The sequence below is a fragment of the Colletotrichum navitas genome, assembly GCF_030913465.1.
Source record: "Colletotrichum navitas strain CBS 125086 chromosome Unknown LY79scaffold_75, whole genome shotgun sequence".
NCBI lineage: Eukaryota > Fungi > Ascomycota > Sordariomycetes > Glomerellales > Glomerellaceae > Colletotrichum > Colletotrichum navitas.
The window spans coordinates 50,572-66,787 of NW_026850621.1; the positions used below are offsets into that span (position 1 = coordinate 50,572).

A 16,216-nucleotide genomic window follows, 5' to 3' on the forward strand; every position below is an offset into this window, starting at 1 on the left:
TTTGTCCTCTCCACATTCTCCAGACATTCGTAGTCACCTCTGAACAGTTTCTAGCTATGCAACCGATACGATTATACGGTTGATGCAATCTATTCCAGTTTGAAGAATGGATGTTTCCTTGCTTCTGTTAGTCTTCATATAGCCATCAATATCCGGTTCCTAGGCACTTCTAATTGAACTGACGGCATCCCAGTGACCCAAACTTCGAGAGCGTGCCAATAATTCAAGTTTGGATGCCACTAATAGTTTGCATCACACCATCCCGCATGATACAGACGACAGCCACCAAGTCCTTCCTTTCGTTTTGAAAACAAGCCTGTGTTTTCAGTAGTTCTGACTCAGTCATTCTGATCTGGGATACATTGCTCAATGTGTCGATGGTTGATAGGCTTCTTGCCCTGATGAAAGCGATTCGTGCCGTTTGAAGTCTGTATCTGGTATAACCGCGAAGTTCCCTGATGCTTCAATTGAGCCCTGAACTTACTTGACCATACTCCCCACGTTCTGCTTTGCTTCAGTAGTTTTACCTCTACACATAACATTCAAGTCACACCAGCTGATCCTTGCGTGACGAACACTTTGACCCCTTTCATCCGCTTGTTTCGTCTCTTCACAATCTTAATCACCCATATCCATCTTTTCTTGGAACTATCCTTACTGCAGTCAATATGTTGTTGTCCTAGGCTTTGCCTACAACTCACGACTTGGTTTTGCAACATACACAGCATTTTCTTAACCGTGACGTCTAAAGTGCGTCAAACGTATCCATTGTGGCCCCTCCATTCGTGCTGCACCTGATCTCCTAATGGCCCTTATCCTGGGAGACCCTTCAGGCTAATGTCTGTTTTTCGTCCAAGATGTGTCAAACTTCCCCGCCTTCAGTCACCTTCCACCTTCTCCAGATAATTGATATAACTCATTCATCGTCCCTTTCCATCAGTCCAATGTTTGCAAACTGATGAACTCCTTCCGATATTACTTGTGCTTTCTTTTTCTTCCATCCTACTCTATCTGAACAGACGGTCGAACGCCTTTGCAAGGCCCTCTATTTCACCACTTTCCTTTAGGAAATATTGCCTCCTTACAAGATCATTTTCTTGTGCTTTTATTTTACTATCCTATAGGATTGTTATGTTTCAAAATTCACTCAAGCAAGTCTCGTTATCAAACTCATTGACAACATAACCATAATGCAGTCTCTATTGATTCTTGTCTTCCTTTTCGCCTACCTGCCTTCCTTCGGTCTGGCCTTACCAGCTGCTATCCTGACCCCAGGCCAGGCTGGCGCAAGTCAAGGCCAAAGCAGCACAGCCGCAGGACGCAATGGCGTCAGTGCGTCCCAGATCTCAAATGCTGTCACGTCCTGGAGGCAAGATACGGGGAAAGTCACCAATTTCCTTAACACTGCGACAACGTACACCGGCTCAGAATACACCAAACAAGCTACGATCGCTCTCAACGCCGAACTTGACGAGCTGAATCACAAGAAGGTTCTTGACACCGCTCTCAAAGGAATGCAGACGGTATCGCAAGCCAATGCTGTGCTTGATACTCAGGGTACCTTTCAACAGGTCGTTGATGTTTTAAGATCCATGGTCGCAAATGGTCCTGCCAACGCCCGAAAAGACGTCGACACCATCAACAAAAACCGTTGTGTCAATGTTCTTCCCAACATCGACAAGTATTTCGCGGCTGCTGGTTCGCCTGACTTACATGCATTTCGTCCTACGGGATGCTCAGGGGTTCAAGGCGGCGGCGGAAACATTGCCAAGGGAATTGGTGGAAACAACTCCAATGGCCAGGTTCAGACTTCAAAAAACGGAAACCAGAACCAGAACCAGAACCAGAACCAAAATCAGAGTAACAACCAGGGCAAAAGTATTGGCAAGGGAATCGGTGGAAACAACGACGGTAGCTCAGGTCGCACTCCAGGCAACGGAAACCAAAATCAGGACCAGAACTAACCTCAGGGCGGCACCACAGCCCGCTAGCCTGGGTTCACCGGCATCTCGGCGGAATTGAACTCATTAACTTGCCAAGAAAACTCATTCCCCAGACAGGAGCAGCTCGCTCAGAGCTTCACAAAGTTCAACAACCACCAATCCTCACGGCTGACTTGGCCACAACGACCGCAGGTATCCCACTCGCTGAGACGGAAGATGATGGAATGGCAGAAACCTTGTGTTTACATGTATGGCAGGTCCCTGTAAACCTGGACGCCAGTGTCGTTTCGTTGTCAGCTCCCGTGCGACTTCACTTTGAGTTGAGACTTATGGTGGCGGATGGTTGGTCATTCTACGTATGGAGTGAATTTTAGTTCATCAATGTTTGGTCCGTGTTGTTGTTGGAGTGAGCATCATTCTTTGTAACATGTCATCCCATTTATCTTACAAGGACACTAGGGTAAGAAACCTTCTTACTGGTGTCATTAAAAAAATCTTGTTGAGTGCTGCAGTATGTTGTAGTAGGCTAGTACATAATTGGATAACTCTGATTAGCTCTGCATCCGAAACTGGCCGAGATCTAGAATCATCCCTGGGGAGTTTGGATAATCGAAACTAAACATTTAGACCGAATCTCTAGGTTCAGGAATCCTGTACCTTACGCGCTTTGATCGCTCGGCCGAATCCGCCGTCTCATTCGCAGATCATCCCCACGTCGTGCTCCGAGGTGCGACTGGCTTCCTCGTCTAGTCCAATACCTATCATCATCCAGAATTCCGGACGGGGATATGGGAACCATGTTCATTCTCACTTGAAGATTGGAAAAGTTCGGAAGCGACTTCTGAGGCCTGAAGCCAGCATCTCTTCAGTGTCCAAGTTCCTATTGGTTTGATTTCTCAGCATGTACCGCCTGATTGTTGGTCGCGCCGTTTTGGCTAGGCTGCGACAGCCTACTCTTGTCGGCTAAGCCATCCTCATGGAGGGCAGCACCCACAATCCCTTCGAGCACCCTTCGCAGCTCATTAATACTCTCCGGAATATATTTCGGCTTCTTTTTCGCCCGTCTACCAGACGCTACTGAATCAAAATGGAAATCTAGCTGTTGGCTTAGTTCTTCGGCGAAACGGCGCAACGCAACTCGCTTGGGTAGTTTAGCCCCTAAGGGCAAGAGTAAAGTGCAAGATGGGATTCAGACGCTGCACATCAAATCCACGTTTCACTGGGCAAGGGTTCCGGCGTAGTGTTTTGCGGGATATAGGGCGGCCGGCTCACCGGCTAGGCTCATAGTCTTCAAGGCGGGCCATGTTCCCGTCCGTTCCGATGATGTCTCCCGCGGCCGAAAGTGGAGATACACGGCTTATCGATGCACTTATGATATAAGGCTTGAGCCACACAGTTGTAACGGGTCTTAACACGCAGTCAGTCATGGTATGGGTAAGCCGAGCATCGCCAAATTAACGTTTGTCTTTGTTTCTTGGTTGATTGAGGTGCTAGTTCCGTACAAGTCAGAAGCCCAGAAGCTTAAAAAGGTTTGCAACTTCAAACATTACAATCCGAACTCAGAATAAAAGAGACTGATCAAGTTCATATGGAAGACCGCCAATTTAACCATGGCATTTCGGTTTCACTGCCGGGTGGGATCATGTTGCAGTGGCATCATCGGCTCATCTCTCCCTTGCAGCTGTCGTCCAACTTCTTTAGCCTAAGCTTCCATCCTGCGCCACCTTGCAACTTTGTCTGGAATAAACTGGAAAAAAAATAGTATCGTACCAACATGCATCAGCATTTCCGATGCTCTGTCAGATTTTGCACCGGGGTATCGAAGCATTGGTTTTGTCAGACCTTTGAAACCATGCATCGAAAGCTCATGAAACCGCAGACAGTAGGTCTGAAATGATAGGAGGCGAGATGTCACTCCATTTCATCAGATTGGGACGTTTCTTTAAAAGACACAAAGTTCACGTGTCCAAGCTTAACTTGTCTGACTTACACCTTTTTGACCACCCTTTCACAGGCTGAGGCCGTTGATTCGATGAGAGTGTTAGCTTAAAATCAACTCGAAGTTTCATTGCGCTTCAGCTGTCGTTTCCAACAGAACAAAAGTGATAAATTTAGCTCTAATGTCTTGGCGATCGACTTTTTGGTTCCCTGCTCCAGAAGTTTCTTGGGGACATGTATTTGTATCTTTGGGTAGAATGAAGTGGATGGAGTCTTATTCTAATTCATTTGGAATACATTAGATGTAGAGAAAACCTCCGTGTTATTTTTCCATGCCTCCGACACCTCCATGACTGGAAGCTCATCAATTATATAGTCATGTGTGTGAGGTAAACAGACTATGATAGATGCATCTATTCAAAAAGCACTGCGTATAGATACATGTATTATGATGATCCTGAGTCCGCTTTTTAGATGTCCTAAATGGTGTTCTAGAAGCACCTGTTGGTTTTAATAGAGATGACGTGCGAGCTTCTATGGACCTGAGCGTCAGGAGCTCTTGCTGAAGACTTGAGTACAAGGTTTGTTAACCAGGGCCAACACGCATGATATGCCTATGGCCAGTGGCACTCAAGTCAAATATAATGTATACCCATGAAACCAGTTGCAGGTAGATTGAGCGTCAGGCAATCTTTCTAAGGAGCTTTCTCCAACACTTTCGTAATCAGTATAGAAGCGCCTAGAGTTGAACTCCCATATCCAAACGATGATAACACGATCGAAGTAGCACGCTTTCCGAGAGAGCTACCGTATATAGTTAATGCTGAGAGCATTGATAGTATGGATAGCTGTATATAGTAGCCAAGCCCACCAAGGCCGTTTGTCTCAATATAATCAAGGTTGTTTTGGTTTTATTTACCCCATTCCACTTCACGTGTGGGACTAGTGCACTATTACTCACGATCGAACCATGAGTACGCGATAATACCAGACCTTCATCGCGCTGTTATGGAGATTCTTCAGTCTACCATTTACACGAGAAAGCTCGAGAGGTTCCTAGAGTATTACACCTCCTGTCAAGTCACCGCTTAACTCTTTCGGGGTGGGAGGTTTGGGTTGGTCGGCAAAGTGCCCAGGATAAGCAAACTTTCATTGAGCATTCTGGCGGGGTCGCAACAAAGATGATACCGGTAGTCGACCTAATTGGGAAGAGGGCGCAATTATGAGACAGGATTTCCGTAACTTGATAAGAGTACGCGCACTATGCCGGTCACCTTAAAGGGCGATTTTGGGTTCCCTCAATCAAAAAGATTATATTGTGGTAAATTTTGTTGAGTATGTTCAAGCTATCCTTCAAGCGTCAAATTTGGACTGTTTGTGATACGGTTCAATCATGTAATAGCTCAGTCACTTTGCCAATCGAAACCCCACGAAGACAATCCTTGTAGCCGGTAACTTCACAGCTGGCTTAACTTTCTTGAGACTTGGAGTTCATCGGAGCATTTGGTGACAGGTCTGTTGGTGGTGGTGGTGGTACTCATAGCTTCTTTCTCCGCCACATTTAGGGCTGTGCTGAGCAGCTGAATCGTAACACTATGCAGGCCTTGAAAAATGAGCAACTTTGACGGTGTAAACGTCATACCCCGAAAACCGGGGTACGATAGATGTACGGTGATTGCGATAAAGGACACCTCCACGACCCTTGCTTATCTCTACATGGGTAGTCGGGCCCGATTCTTTCTTGACCCCCCAGCTTAACGTCGTGGGCTTTGGAGATTTGGAGAGATGTAACGTCGCTGTCGGATAATTCATGCCGAGATCCTCCCACCTTGCGCATTTCGCTCGATTAATGATTGAATAAGAGTTAGCGGCAATCTCGTCGGAGCAATGGCACCTCGGGTCATTCGTAGCCATTGCGTGGTTCATGAGTACGTACAGTGGCCCACTCAGCTGCATTCGAAGCAACAATCCAGAACTGGGGGGGGGGGGGGGGTCGTCAATCGCCTAAATCCCCGCTCATATAAGTCCTATCACTTAGCATCATGGCGAATTCGCCAGTGACGCTTTTCGAGGTTGCTGAGGACGTTGTTTGGCCGAGATGACATATTCCAAGATCACTCAAGTCATTGCAACTTTGGTTGTGTGGTTTTCTGTGGTTCAAGGACAAGCCGTCCGGTTCAACAATCCAGAGGGCGTAGACATATGGTGTGGCAAGGCCTATCGTGCGGCGTAGGTCATCTCGCCCCGTGTTGCTGATAACTCTCGATTTAACTCATCTCGCTCAACAGCGACTCCTCCTTTGATCCGGGCGGATGGTTTCCTGAGCCTGCTGTCTCGGATGCCCCTCTGTTGCGACTCAAAGTACGGCCGCGCCTCAGCATTTACCTGGAAACCGATTCAACCGCTAACCTCCTCATCGACGCCGCTGTCTCAAATAAGGTCGGCTCACCACTTCCTCTTGGGCTTGGACAAAACTCTTCGATTTCCTCGCCAAAGCCCTTGGCTGTTGAGATATATCTTGGAAACAAAGTGCTCACAACACAAAAAATTGCTCTTGGATCGCGAGACAATGAGGTATCTCTCGCAGTAGATGCCTTGGTCCCCCGTATGGCGGCCTACAACATTACAGTCCGCGCAACGCTAGATTCGACACATGTCTACGAGGCCTGGACCGAATTCTCTTACCTGCCTTATCCGGAAGATTACGGCAGCGTAGCCCGCATCGATAATCTTTATGGTGGACTCTTGGCACAGCGAGGAAAGGATGCACCTTGGGATGTCATATTTGCGTACACTTACTACAGTGAGAAAGCCCTTTTGTTTTCTCGGACACTTTGCTGACTGACTGCAGCACAATGGACTCTTTATTGGAACGAGAGCGTCGACACACTCAATGAGTTTGCCGCCATGGGATACAATGTCATCCACATTGTTCCTACAGGAAGCCTCGGTGAGATCCCATTCCCCTGGGACGAATTTGAGCCGTATCTACAGCGCGCCGATGAGCTAGGCCTCTATCTTCGTTATGATGTCCTGTGGACGTGGCCCAACCTCACAAACATGATTGATCAAGTCACCCGTTTGAGAACCCATCCGTCTATTCTGCTGTGGTATCAGAGCGATGAAGCCGACGGTAAAGCAAATCCCGCCAATTCGACTGGGCTTGCCTACGAGCATATCAAAGCCATTGACCCGTACCACCCTGTCTCCCTCGCTATAAACTGCTGGGACTTCCACTACGCGGAGTACGCTGCCGGCGCTGATATCGTCATGAGTGACGTCTACCCAGTGGCCATTAATGCAACATTCTCGACGGTCTACGGCACGGAGTGCAATGCGACATATGGTTGCTGCGGTTGCGACGATTGTGAGGGCAAGTTCGAGGACATATCGGTACGGCTGGACGAGTTTTATCGTCGTGATGAGATACTGGGATGGCAAAAGACACAGTGGTTCGCCCCACAGGCATTCGGCAACGAGACGTTTTGGGCGCGGTACCCGACGGCGGATGAGGAGGTCGTGATGACGCTCTTGGCGGTAAACCACGGTGCGAAGGGCATCGTTATGTGGAATTATCCGGCTACGGATGAGTTGGAGAGTGTGACGAGCAGCTTGGCTGGGCTATTCACGGATGAGACCGCGGTTGGGTTTTTGCTGGGAACCAAAAGGACACAGGATCTTGTGGTCGAGGGGGCTAATAGGGTCGACGCAGCCGTGTGGGTGGACAGCAAAAAAGGGCAGGCTTTAATCAGTGTTGTGAACCTTGGCTATGATGGGATCCAGGGAGAGATTAGGGTCGTACTTCCGGAGAGTGTCGAGGTTGGCAACGTCGTCAAGGTTCTTTGGGGAAACGTTGCTTGGAAGCTTGGTGATGATGGCTTGGTCGCAACGGAAGGATTGCTCGGACTTCAGACTTCTGTCATGGTCGTTGATCTATTGTGATCAAATACTCTATTCAAGGGATCGCGTATCCGTGCAGGATTCCTACAGTACGTTCAGGCCTTGCCATGACGACAGATAGTCAAACCCTCTGAAGTCCCAAATCGCAGATAGCTCAATAGCAATGATTCAACCTGCCATCTCTGTTTCTAGAGACGATAAATGGCATCATTTTATCGGCACGGCACTGTAGGTTTAACTCTTCCCCAGAACGTCCTCTCGGGATAATGTAACTGAGTTAGGCGCTAAGCTAGGTGTTATATAGTACATATAGGGCCTCAGGAAGAACATCAAGGAAACGACATGTAGCCTAAACTTCGGTGAGATATACCTAACTATCAGGTCTAAGTACTAGTCTTCTAACCCTCTTAGGAAACTGAGGGGGTGTACATTGGCTGCAGGTACAAGTGCAGCAGTGGTAATTGCAGGCCCACTCTTGCCATTACGAACTATGAAGCCTTAATTATGGAATCGCCGTATATGTTGCGAGTCGAAAGGCAAAGCGGTTGACGGCTCATCCAGAGAAAGGTCTATGTTGCCGACATAGCTTCTGGTATTAATTGAAGGCGTGCAGCACGTTGAAGTTGACAACAAACTGGTAAGTCATTGGAGGAGTTTTGTATAAATAACTAAACGGATGGGACTTGGCTCCAAGCGCAGCTACCAATTCTTATATACTGAATGCGTCAGCCAAGAACATTTGGATGGCTGGGGAGTCTTGCTATCCCCTTCACGATCCGTCTTCGTCCACTTGCTTTCGAAGGAAGGTACTTAAAACTAGACTTTAAATTGCCGAAGTTTTCGTAGTGATAAGTCAACCATGTATGACGTAGCTAGGTTGCGAATGATCAGCATCTTTCAGTCATTTCAGTCAGCTCCCAAAGAACAACATCGTATGAACTCTCTTGGAACAGAAATACATGTACTCGAATGAATAGAACCAATATACAGTATATTGTTTGGTACCTATCCGCCCAACATCGACTTGCTCTCGATTGGCAAGACCCTCGTGCATCCACAAAGTCACGTGATCGATCACGTGAGCTATCTCTTTGCCACTGCCCCTCGATGCCTCGAAAGAAAGAACAATCATCTTCCTTTGTTGATGGGTGGGGAGGGAGGAATTCGCAGCTGAATGTGTCGCGCGCACTCTGGAAACGGGATTGTCGCTTGCTCGCTGTCGACATTGCGCATACGGAACAAGCTGAGCCGGAAAGGACAATTTGCTACTATGAGCTGAATAACAATTGGACGATCAATCTCCCACCTTCACCGTCCCTCGAGTCCGTGTTCGTCCTGAGAAAGCTTGACGATCTTCCCGCGGTCCTATTGTTGGCCCGAAATCTCACTTGAATCGCTACCAACTTTGTGCGCAAACATGGTCAAGAAAAAAAACAAGCAGACGGCGTTCGACGAGTTCGGCGAGGGCGTGCCTGGTGGAAGCGCATCGCAAGTCTCTTCAAACGGCTCAGTCAAGGACTCGGCTGCCAAGAAGGCTGCAAGCGCAATTGCCGATACAGCTCCTGCACTCATCATATGTCGCAATAAGTCCGTCCTTTCCCCCATGGATCGTTGCTCGGTTTCCCCGTCGGCGCAAAGGCGATGCGCCATTGGCGTCAGCTAGGATAGGAAACGCCCAACGGGATACCCTTCACTAACAGAGATTGCGCGGCAGGCATTGGCGCTTCATTTCCTCCTTTCACGGGCCATGGCTGCAGATGCCCATCGAGATACTTGAAACCATCGCGAATATCAATTACAACACCCCGCGACCGCGCCCGATCGACCCTGCTGTATTCTTCGATCTCCTCAAAATCCGCCGGCTGGTGGACGAGGCCACCAACCTGGCCGTCCGGGCGGCCAGCGATATAGCCTCGCCGACGCTTACGAACATCCATGGCGGACTCAATGGGCACATGTCATCGCTGGGCTTCGGGGTGGGTAACGGTCACGGCACAAAGCTTAGCAAGGAGCGCAAATTCCGAATGAGAGAACAGGCGAGCCAAAAGCTCTCCCGCGCATACCGTCTGGACGAGATCGCTTGTAGTGTTGCGACCATGCAAGGCGCTTCGCCCCTTGAAGAAATCGGGTCTCTTGTGCTGCAACGCAGCAAGGATGACCCGGATGCAAAATATGTTCATTTCTTTCACGAAAAGATACCCTCGCGACAAATGGCCGAGTGCACCAGTTTGCAGCCCCTGAACGAGGTCATCTCGGCGCGCCCGACGGAGGGAGAGGCACTGCGAACCAGAGCTACGGTCCGGGTATTCAAGGACGACTACGAGGGAGCCGCGCAGGACCTGAGCACCGCGCTGCAAGTGCAACGTTTCCACCAGCCACTGCACAAGACGCCATCGTCCCAGGAGTTACAGCTTGTCAACGGATCGCGCAGAAGCCAGGACGTGATTCTGACGGAGGAACAGCAGCCCAGCAGTTTGGAAACGCAATTGCTCTTTCAGCGTGCCGGGGTGTACTTGACCATTGCCTGCCAACACGTGGTGGACGGCTTACCAGCGAGTCCTGCGAATGGAGAGGCGGCACGGGCGAACAACACGAATGCAACATACGAGCCAGAGAATGGGCCAGTGGTCGGTGAGAAGGTCCGGGAACCCACGGCGGCAGACAAGGAGGAAGCAACCAGGCGGCTAGAGCATCGCAAGCTAGTCAAGACATACGCCAAGAGAGCGCTTCGGGATTACATGGCTTATTTGTCGCAATTCGACTATACACCAGATATGCCTCTGAAAGTAGCGAAGGAGTTTACTGAGAAGGTCAACCTCGCCGCGAATGGCATTCGCCACCCTCGCGTCCCGGACACAGGAATTCCATCACCCTACAAGATACACCCTCTTTCCGACCTGTTTGCTGCTGTCCCGCCTGCCGACATCCCACCTTACCCGTCCCAGGAGGTGTTACGTTCATCGGACCCGGTGCAACCAGGTAGCTTTGAAGCCATTACCTATCATCCGCTGCTGACGGACGCCCTCCATTCTTTGCTGCTTTGCCACTGCTTGGTCCAGACGTCCACCAAGGAGCTTCTTCGTCATGCGTATATGGTGGCTCGACTTGCCCGCCTTGCTGACGGGTACCCGATTTTCCAAGCAAGTAGGTCCCCAGCGAGGGCAGACTGGATTGAGGTCCTGCGGAGGGCCCAGAACTGGATCCAGATGGCCGCATCTTGGGAGCAGCTCTGCGCCCCTGCTCCCCTTCCGACTCTAGACGGACCGCTCGCCGAGCAGCAGAGCAAGACCCATCCGTCCCCCAAGGCAGCCGCCCTCGCCGCTGCCGCCATTACCAGAGACACGAGCACGTTGCCTGACGTAGGCGAGAGCGAGGAGCAGCGTAAGGAAAGGGTGCGTCAGCAGGCCATCATGGATTCGTTGAACGACGATAGGGTTACCGACGAGGCCAGCCTCCGCGCGGCCATCACCGCACGCCAGAAGCGCGCCGAGGAAGACCATGACTACCTCGTGAAACTGAAGCACGGCTCGAATGGGACGTCGGCGCCCGGAGGAAGCGGGCAAACGTCTCCCGCCTTGCGCCGGTGGAGCGTCGATGACGGGAGAGACTACCCCATCTTGACGGAGCGCGCAGCCGCGATCGCGAGATGGGTATTGGAGGCTCCAGCTGTGAGTCTCGGGACCGCCAGGCGGAAAAAAAGGTCTGGCCAGAAGAAGACGAAGGATACCACAGGGGCGGACAGTGCGGCGAGCAGTAATGTCAATCCGGTCGTCAGCGATGCTGCTCATACCGTTGACGCGACCGCTTGAAAGTGATAGTTAGTTGAGCCAAAGGCTTGATTTTTTTTTTTTTTTTTTTTTGACATTGCTCCAACATGGAGATGTCTCCCACGACACGCAAGCAGTTGGCCACAGATAATCGATGAGCGGCCTGGGGTAATGGAAAGTCGGCCCCAGCATTCCTTGCCCGCCTAACTGCCTACCAGACTGCAGCACCTTGCCAGTGAACATGCCTCGCTAGGTCAATGGCTATGGAACCGACTTGTCAAAAATATGCTCGTCTCAGAAGTAAAGTTGAGGGTATCCCTTGTATGACCGCGACCGTTTTCCCAAGCGCGATTATCCTTGCTTTGGGTTCTCGCCTCTCCGAGAAGCCGCGTGTCCGCCTGTCTCTCCATAACCCGACGAGGTCGGCGGCGGGATTGTTAACTGGCATGGGGGTTGTGCGTGCGCCGTGCGCATGGGTGAGTACGATCATCTCCCCCCCAGGATCATACGCGTTTGCCTTCGCTGGCGTCCATCTAGAGCGCGCGTCTAGGGAAGGCTTGTTTCTTCCATCAATCACGTTCGCGCGCGGCGAGCGGATCCCCTCCTCTTCGCTCGACGGCCCTATTTTTCTTTTCTTTTCTATTCGGCGCGATCTCATTCCCCGGGGGTTGGACAAACGGGGGCACTTGTGGGACTTTGTGACTTTTGGAGTTCATTTCGCAGACCCGGTCTTGCGTCCCCGGACTGCGGCATCGACTCTGGGGTCCGGGGGTAGTGAGGCGGGGAGAGAGAGAGAGTTGCGGGGGTTACGATGCCAGGAGGCGCTGGGATAGTTCCAGATGTGGATTCAGTGAAGATTTTGAGACACGCATCAGCGAAGACATTCGCCCCGTCGAGAGTTGAAAGCGATGATGCTGTTCATCCTTTTCGGCCCAAATTGCCCGCCACGTTTTCTCAGGCTACTAGGACTCGACGACAAGGGAGTGCCGTCGGTCAAGGACCTTGGGACGCATGCAACCAAGCGGTTACGATGCTGTAAGGCCGGTGACAATGGGCTGGATAATGGGCAAAATGGGTGCGATATCAAGCGCATGCATGCCTCATGGCACTCGGCGGGCTTCGGATGGCTTGCATTGCCAACGCGGGATGCGCGGAACGGGAACGGCCATGCTTGGCTGCCCTGATGGCTCAAGGTAAATATTGAAAAGCATTCTGACATGAGGCTTGCACCATCTAATTGTGAGTCTCCTACGCTTCATATCATACCCCCACGCCGCTGAAGCCAAAATCCCGTAAAGCATCTCGGCACGAGCAGCTTTCTTCCACGGCAACCGCGGTTCTGTGGCGGCTGAATCCGTCCCAGTCACGTCGCATTGGAACTGGATCGTCTACAAGATGAATGCAGGGCTGATGGGTCCCCAACATAACAACATCGCGGCGGCATGTCTTCTGGGTGGTGTCACATTTTTTTGGGGTGAAATCAGCGCAGCATTCTCCGGCAACGGACCCGGACGGGTTTCATCAATTAATTTCAATAGAATCTTATGTGCGTGAAGCAACTCCAGCCCATTCGAGTATCTGATTTGTGAATCCACAGGCACAAACAGCACAGCGTACACCTACAAGAGTCGATGCTCATCCCACAGGGGAGGCGTGGCCAGAGCCGGGACCCGGCATGGACTGGAAGGGGGAACGCGCATGTGTAGCAACAGCCGCCATCAACAACGCCAAGCCCCCCCCCCCCCCCGGAAGCGCACCCGTAGAGGGTGTGCGATAAGGGGGGGGGACGCGACCTACCTTCTCGAAGTCGTTAGCATCTCCGCCGATGATTCTGCGACTGCACAAACGAATCCGGGGTGGTTCGCGGGCGAGTCGAGTCGAGCGTTTGACGTTAAGAAAATAAGCGTTTACCCAGCCCAGATCAGACCACTACGCCGTGGTCTTGACCATGTTTGGCTGGCTCACTTGTAGTGTAGATCCCCTGCCCATGTAACGGCAGGTAGAACTGCTATTGGTGGAACGTCCTACCTGGGGTTTCCCCGCCAGTTCAGACGTCTCCCGGGTGGGAGAACAACGACAAGGGGGGCGAAGACGAGAGAGTCTGTATCACGCCAAGAGACGTGCTTCTGTCGCCGCATCTCTTGTCCCGCAGCTCGGCTCGTGTTGCCCGGGGATGTGTGGACGGGTGTGAAGATATCAGATGTGACGACATGTACCTGCGGTGATGGCTTCGACGAAGGGGAACCTCAGGAATCGAAGCGCTGATGCGATGCATATGCTCGGTGCCTCGCCTGCCAAACATCCACCTCCGCTCCCCCGAAGCAAACGCTAGCTATGCCGGACAGCCCCCCCCGAGAATTATGGCGAAGCGTCTGGCCCATATCCTGTCTCCCTTTAGCCATTTAATCGTATCTCAAACCGAGGAACAAGAGGAGATGGAAACTTGGGGCAAAGGATATTTAAGTTTCTTGCTGTGGGTACAACTACTATACTTTGATGTAGACCGGCCGGTGTCTTTGTTGAGCCTTTAAAGATAAACGTCCCGTCTTATCTATCCCCCTTCGGCCGACTGCTTGATTTCGGTTCCTCACCTCCTCTCAGCTGGAGCTGCCCGACCGCTCTCCTCTCGTTTCTCTCTTGACGTTGTTCTCCGTTCCCCACCCCACACCCTCTCTATAGGTTGTCCTACGGGAAGATCGTCAAGATGGCTCCCACCGGTAAAAGGGTGTACAACTGGTGCGATGACCTATAGGCTCTCTTCCCCACGCCTTCGAGGCTCTGAAGCGCGAAATGCTGACCACGCCAACGCAGGTACATCTCACTGGTGGCCGCCATGTGCATGGTGCTCTACGGGTACGACGCGTCCGTCTTCAACTCCCTCCAGGGCTCCCAGAACTGGCTCGCCTGGGTTGACGTCGACCCCAAAAAGGACACCCAGCTCTTGGGCCTCATCAACACGGCCTACACCATTGGCGCCATCGTTGCCGGCTTCTTCATCGGCGGCCCCGTCGTGAGTGACCCTCGACTCCCCCCCGTTACGCGCTCTGCTCCGTCGTGGACCTTCCTCATAGCTGCCGGCCAACTGATAGGCTTCGTCGCAGGCTGACTACTTCGGGCGCCGCTGGGGTATGGCCATCGGTTGCATCGTCACCATCGTCGCGACCATCATGCAGACCTTCACCCCTCACCACCGTATCGGCGTCTTCATCGCCGGCCGCGTCATCATCGGTATCGGCCAGGGCATGGCCCTGACCGCCGGACCCGTGTACATCGGCGAGGTCGCCCCCTCCGAGATCCGCGGCCACATCATGACCTGCTGGCAGATGTACTACTCAGTCGGCTCCTTCATCGCGTACTGGATCAACTGTTCGTATAACCCACCTTCCCCTTCTTTCCCCCTTTTGCACGTCTCTTAGCAACTATATGCGTGTGACGCCGCCACGAGACTAACAGATCGATTGCAGACGCGTGCTCCAAGCGCCGCGAGCAGCTCGGCGAGTGGGACTGGCGCATGGTCGTCATCTTCCAGATGCTCGTCCCCATAATCATCATAGCCGCCCTGCCCTTCCAGCCCGAGAGCCCGCGCTGGCACATCCTGAAGAACGGCAACGTCGAGGCCGCCCGCGCCGCCCTGATGCGCATCCGCGACACCGAGCACGAGGTCGAGGAGGAGCTCCTCCAGATCCGCGAGGCCATCGAGTACGAGAAGGAGGCCATCAGCCGCAGCAGCTACGCCGCCCTCTTCCGGGACCCCTCCGTCCGCAAGCGTCTCTACCTCGCCTTCGCCCTCAACGTCGGCCAGCAGCTCACCGGCCAGGGCACCCTCAACTCGTACTCGACCGCCATCTACAAGAAGGTCTGGCCTTCCACCGACACCATCAACCTCATCAACGCCCTTAACGCCACCATGGGCATCCTCTTCACGCTCAACGCCATGTGGACGGCCGACCGCTTCGGTCGCCGCTGGCTCTTCCTCGTCGGCGCCGCCGGCATGGCCGTCTGCATGCTCATCGTCCCCATCGTCGGCCTAAAGACGCCGACGGCTGCGGACGGGACCAAGAGCGAGCCCGTCGGGATTGTCATCGTCTTCCTGCTCTTCCTATGTAAGCCACCGATTCCGTCTCTCGTTCCCCAAAAAAGGGGGGGGGCAAAGGGGGTGAGGGACAGAAAAGAAGAAGAGAATCAACGTCAAGCTAACCACGGCCCCGCAGTCATCTTCTTCTATAAGCCAACCTGGGGCGCGACGACCTGGATGTGGACGGCCGAGATCTTCTCCGTCAACGTGCGCGCGCAGGCCGTCGGGATGTGCTCGCAGATGCAAAACGTCGCCAACACAATCTTCCAGCAGTTCTTCCCGACCTTCCTCGCCAACGCGGGCCTCAGCTGCCTCTTCTTCTTCATGGCCATGAACATGGTCCTCGGTGCCTTCGTCTACTTCTGCGTCCCCGAGACAAAGCAGATCCCGCTCGAGCAGATGGACGCCCTCTTCGGCGGCGTCGACCACACTGAGAAGGGCGGCCAGATGATGGGCGCCGAGGAGTCGGGCGGCGGCCGCCATCACGAGCCGGCCATCGCCACGGGGAGCAAGAACAGCGCCCAGATACAGCAGTCCGAGAGGGAGCAGGGCGTTTGAGAGCGGCCCTCGAGTGTATGGTTATAAAGTACGTT

At 52.4% G+C, this 16,216-nt stretch overlaps 5 protein-coding genes across 5 annotated transcripts; all 5 read left to right on the forward strand.

Annotated features, from left to right (window-relative positions):
• Window positions 1-1,331: 1,331 nt before the first annotated feature.
• LY79DRAFT_485370 (uncharacterized protein) lies at window positions 1,332-1,736 on the forward strand (the record flags this gene model as incomplete). The annotated part of the gene is made up of 1 exon (XM_060553290.1): window positions 1,332-1,736. A coding segment is annotated over one exon (405 nt), but the record flags the coding sequence as incomplete, so codon positions are not given.
• Window positions 1,737-5,885: 4,149 nt separating this feature from the next.
• Window positions 5,886-8,221, forward strand: LY79DRAFT_366486 (uncharacterized protein). Its single transcript, XM_060552787.1, has 4 exons — window positions 5,886-6,110; window positions 6,170-6,684; window positions 6,733-8,009; window positions 8,086-8,221. The coding sequence occupies exons 1-3, from the start codon at window positions 5,980-5,982 to the stop codon at window positions 7,821-7,823; spliced, it is 1,737 nt and encodes a 578-aa protein (XP_060409964.1). The 5' UTR covers window positions 5,886-5,979; the 3' UTR covers window positions 7,824-8,009; window positions 8,086-8,221.
• A 977-nt stretch (window positions 8,222-9,198) lies between these two features.
• On the forward strand, window positions 9,199-11,590 carry LY79DRAFT_523774 (uncharacterized protein; the record flags this gene model as incomplete). The annotated part of the gene is made up of 2 exons (XM_060555571.1): window positions 9,199-9,368; window positions 9,496-11,590. 2 exons carry the CDS (start codon window positions 9,199-9,201, stop codon window positions 11,588-11,590), a joined length of 2,265 nt encoding a protein of 754 aa, XP_060409965.1.
• Window positions 11,591-11,620: 30 nt separating this feature from the next.
• Window positions 11,621-12,417, forward strand: LY79DRAFT_565933 (uncharacterized protein). Its single transcript, XM_060558774.1, has one exon. It carries the CDS (start codon window positions 11,806-11,808, stop codon window positions 12,379-12,381), a length of 576 nt encoding a protein of 191 aa, XP_060409966.1. The 5' UTR covers window positions 11,621-11,805; the 3' UTR covers window positions 12,382-12,417.
• A 1,522-nt stretch (window positions 12,418-13,939) lies between these two features.
• LY79DRAFT_652487 (general substrate transporter) lies at window positions 13,940-16,207 on the forward strand. Its single transcript, XM_060562582.1, has 5 exons — window positions 13,940-14,284; window positions 14,360-14,558; window positions 14,650-14,914; window positions 15,013-15,651; window positions 15,760-16,207. The coding sequence occupies exons 1-5, from the start codon at window positions 14,253-14,255 to the stop codon at window positions 16,179-16,181; spliced, it is 1,557 nt and encodes a 518-aa protein (XP_060409967.1). The 5' UTR covers window positions 13,940-14,252; the 3' UTR covers window positions 16,182-16,207.
• The last annotated feature ends 9 nt before the right edge of the window (window positions 16,208-16,216 follow it).

Excerpts from the sequence above, each read along its gene's own strand:
- LY79DRAFT_366486 (XM_060552787.1), top strand. The coding sequence starts at position 5,980 with ATGACATATTCCAAGATCACTCAAGTCATTGCAACTTTGGTTGTGTGG. Across the intron at positions 6,111-6,169 it reads GGCAAGGCCTATCGTGCGGC|CGACTCCTCCTTTGATCCGG; the intron begins GTAGGTCATCTC and ends CTCGCTCAACAG. Across the intron at positions 6,685-6,732 it reads ATTTGCGTACACTTACTACA|CACAATGGACTCTTTATTGG; the intron begins GTGAGAAAGCCC and ends GACTGACTGCAG.
- LY79DRAFT_565933 (XM_060558774.1), top strand. The coding sequence starts at position 11,806 with ATGGCTATGGAACCGACTTGTCAAAAATATGCTCGTCTCAGAAGTAAA.
- LY79DRAFT_652487 (XM_060562582.1), top strand. The coding sequence starts at position 14,253 with ATGGCTCCCACCGGTAAAAGGGTGTACAACTG. Across the intron at positions 14,285-14,359 it reads GGTAAAAGGGTGTACAACTG|GTACATCTCACTGGTGGCCG; the intron begins GTGCGATGACCT and ends ACGCCAACGCAG. Across the intron at positions 15,652-15,759 it reads CGTCTTCCTGCTCTTCCTAT|TCATCTTCTTCTATAAGCCA; the intron begins GTAAGCCACCGA and ends ACGGCCCCGCAG.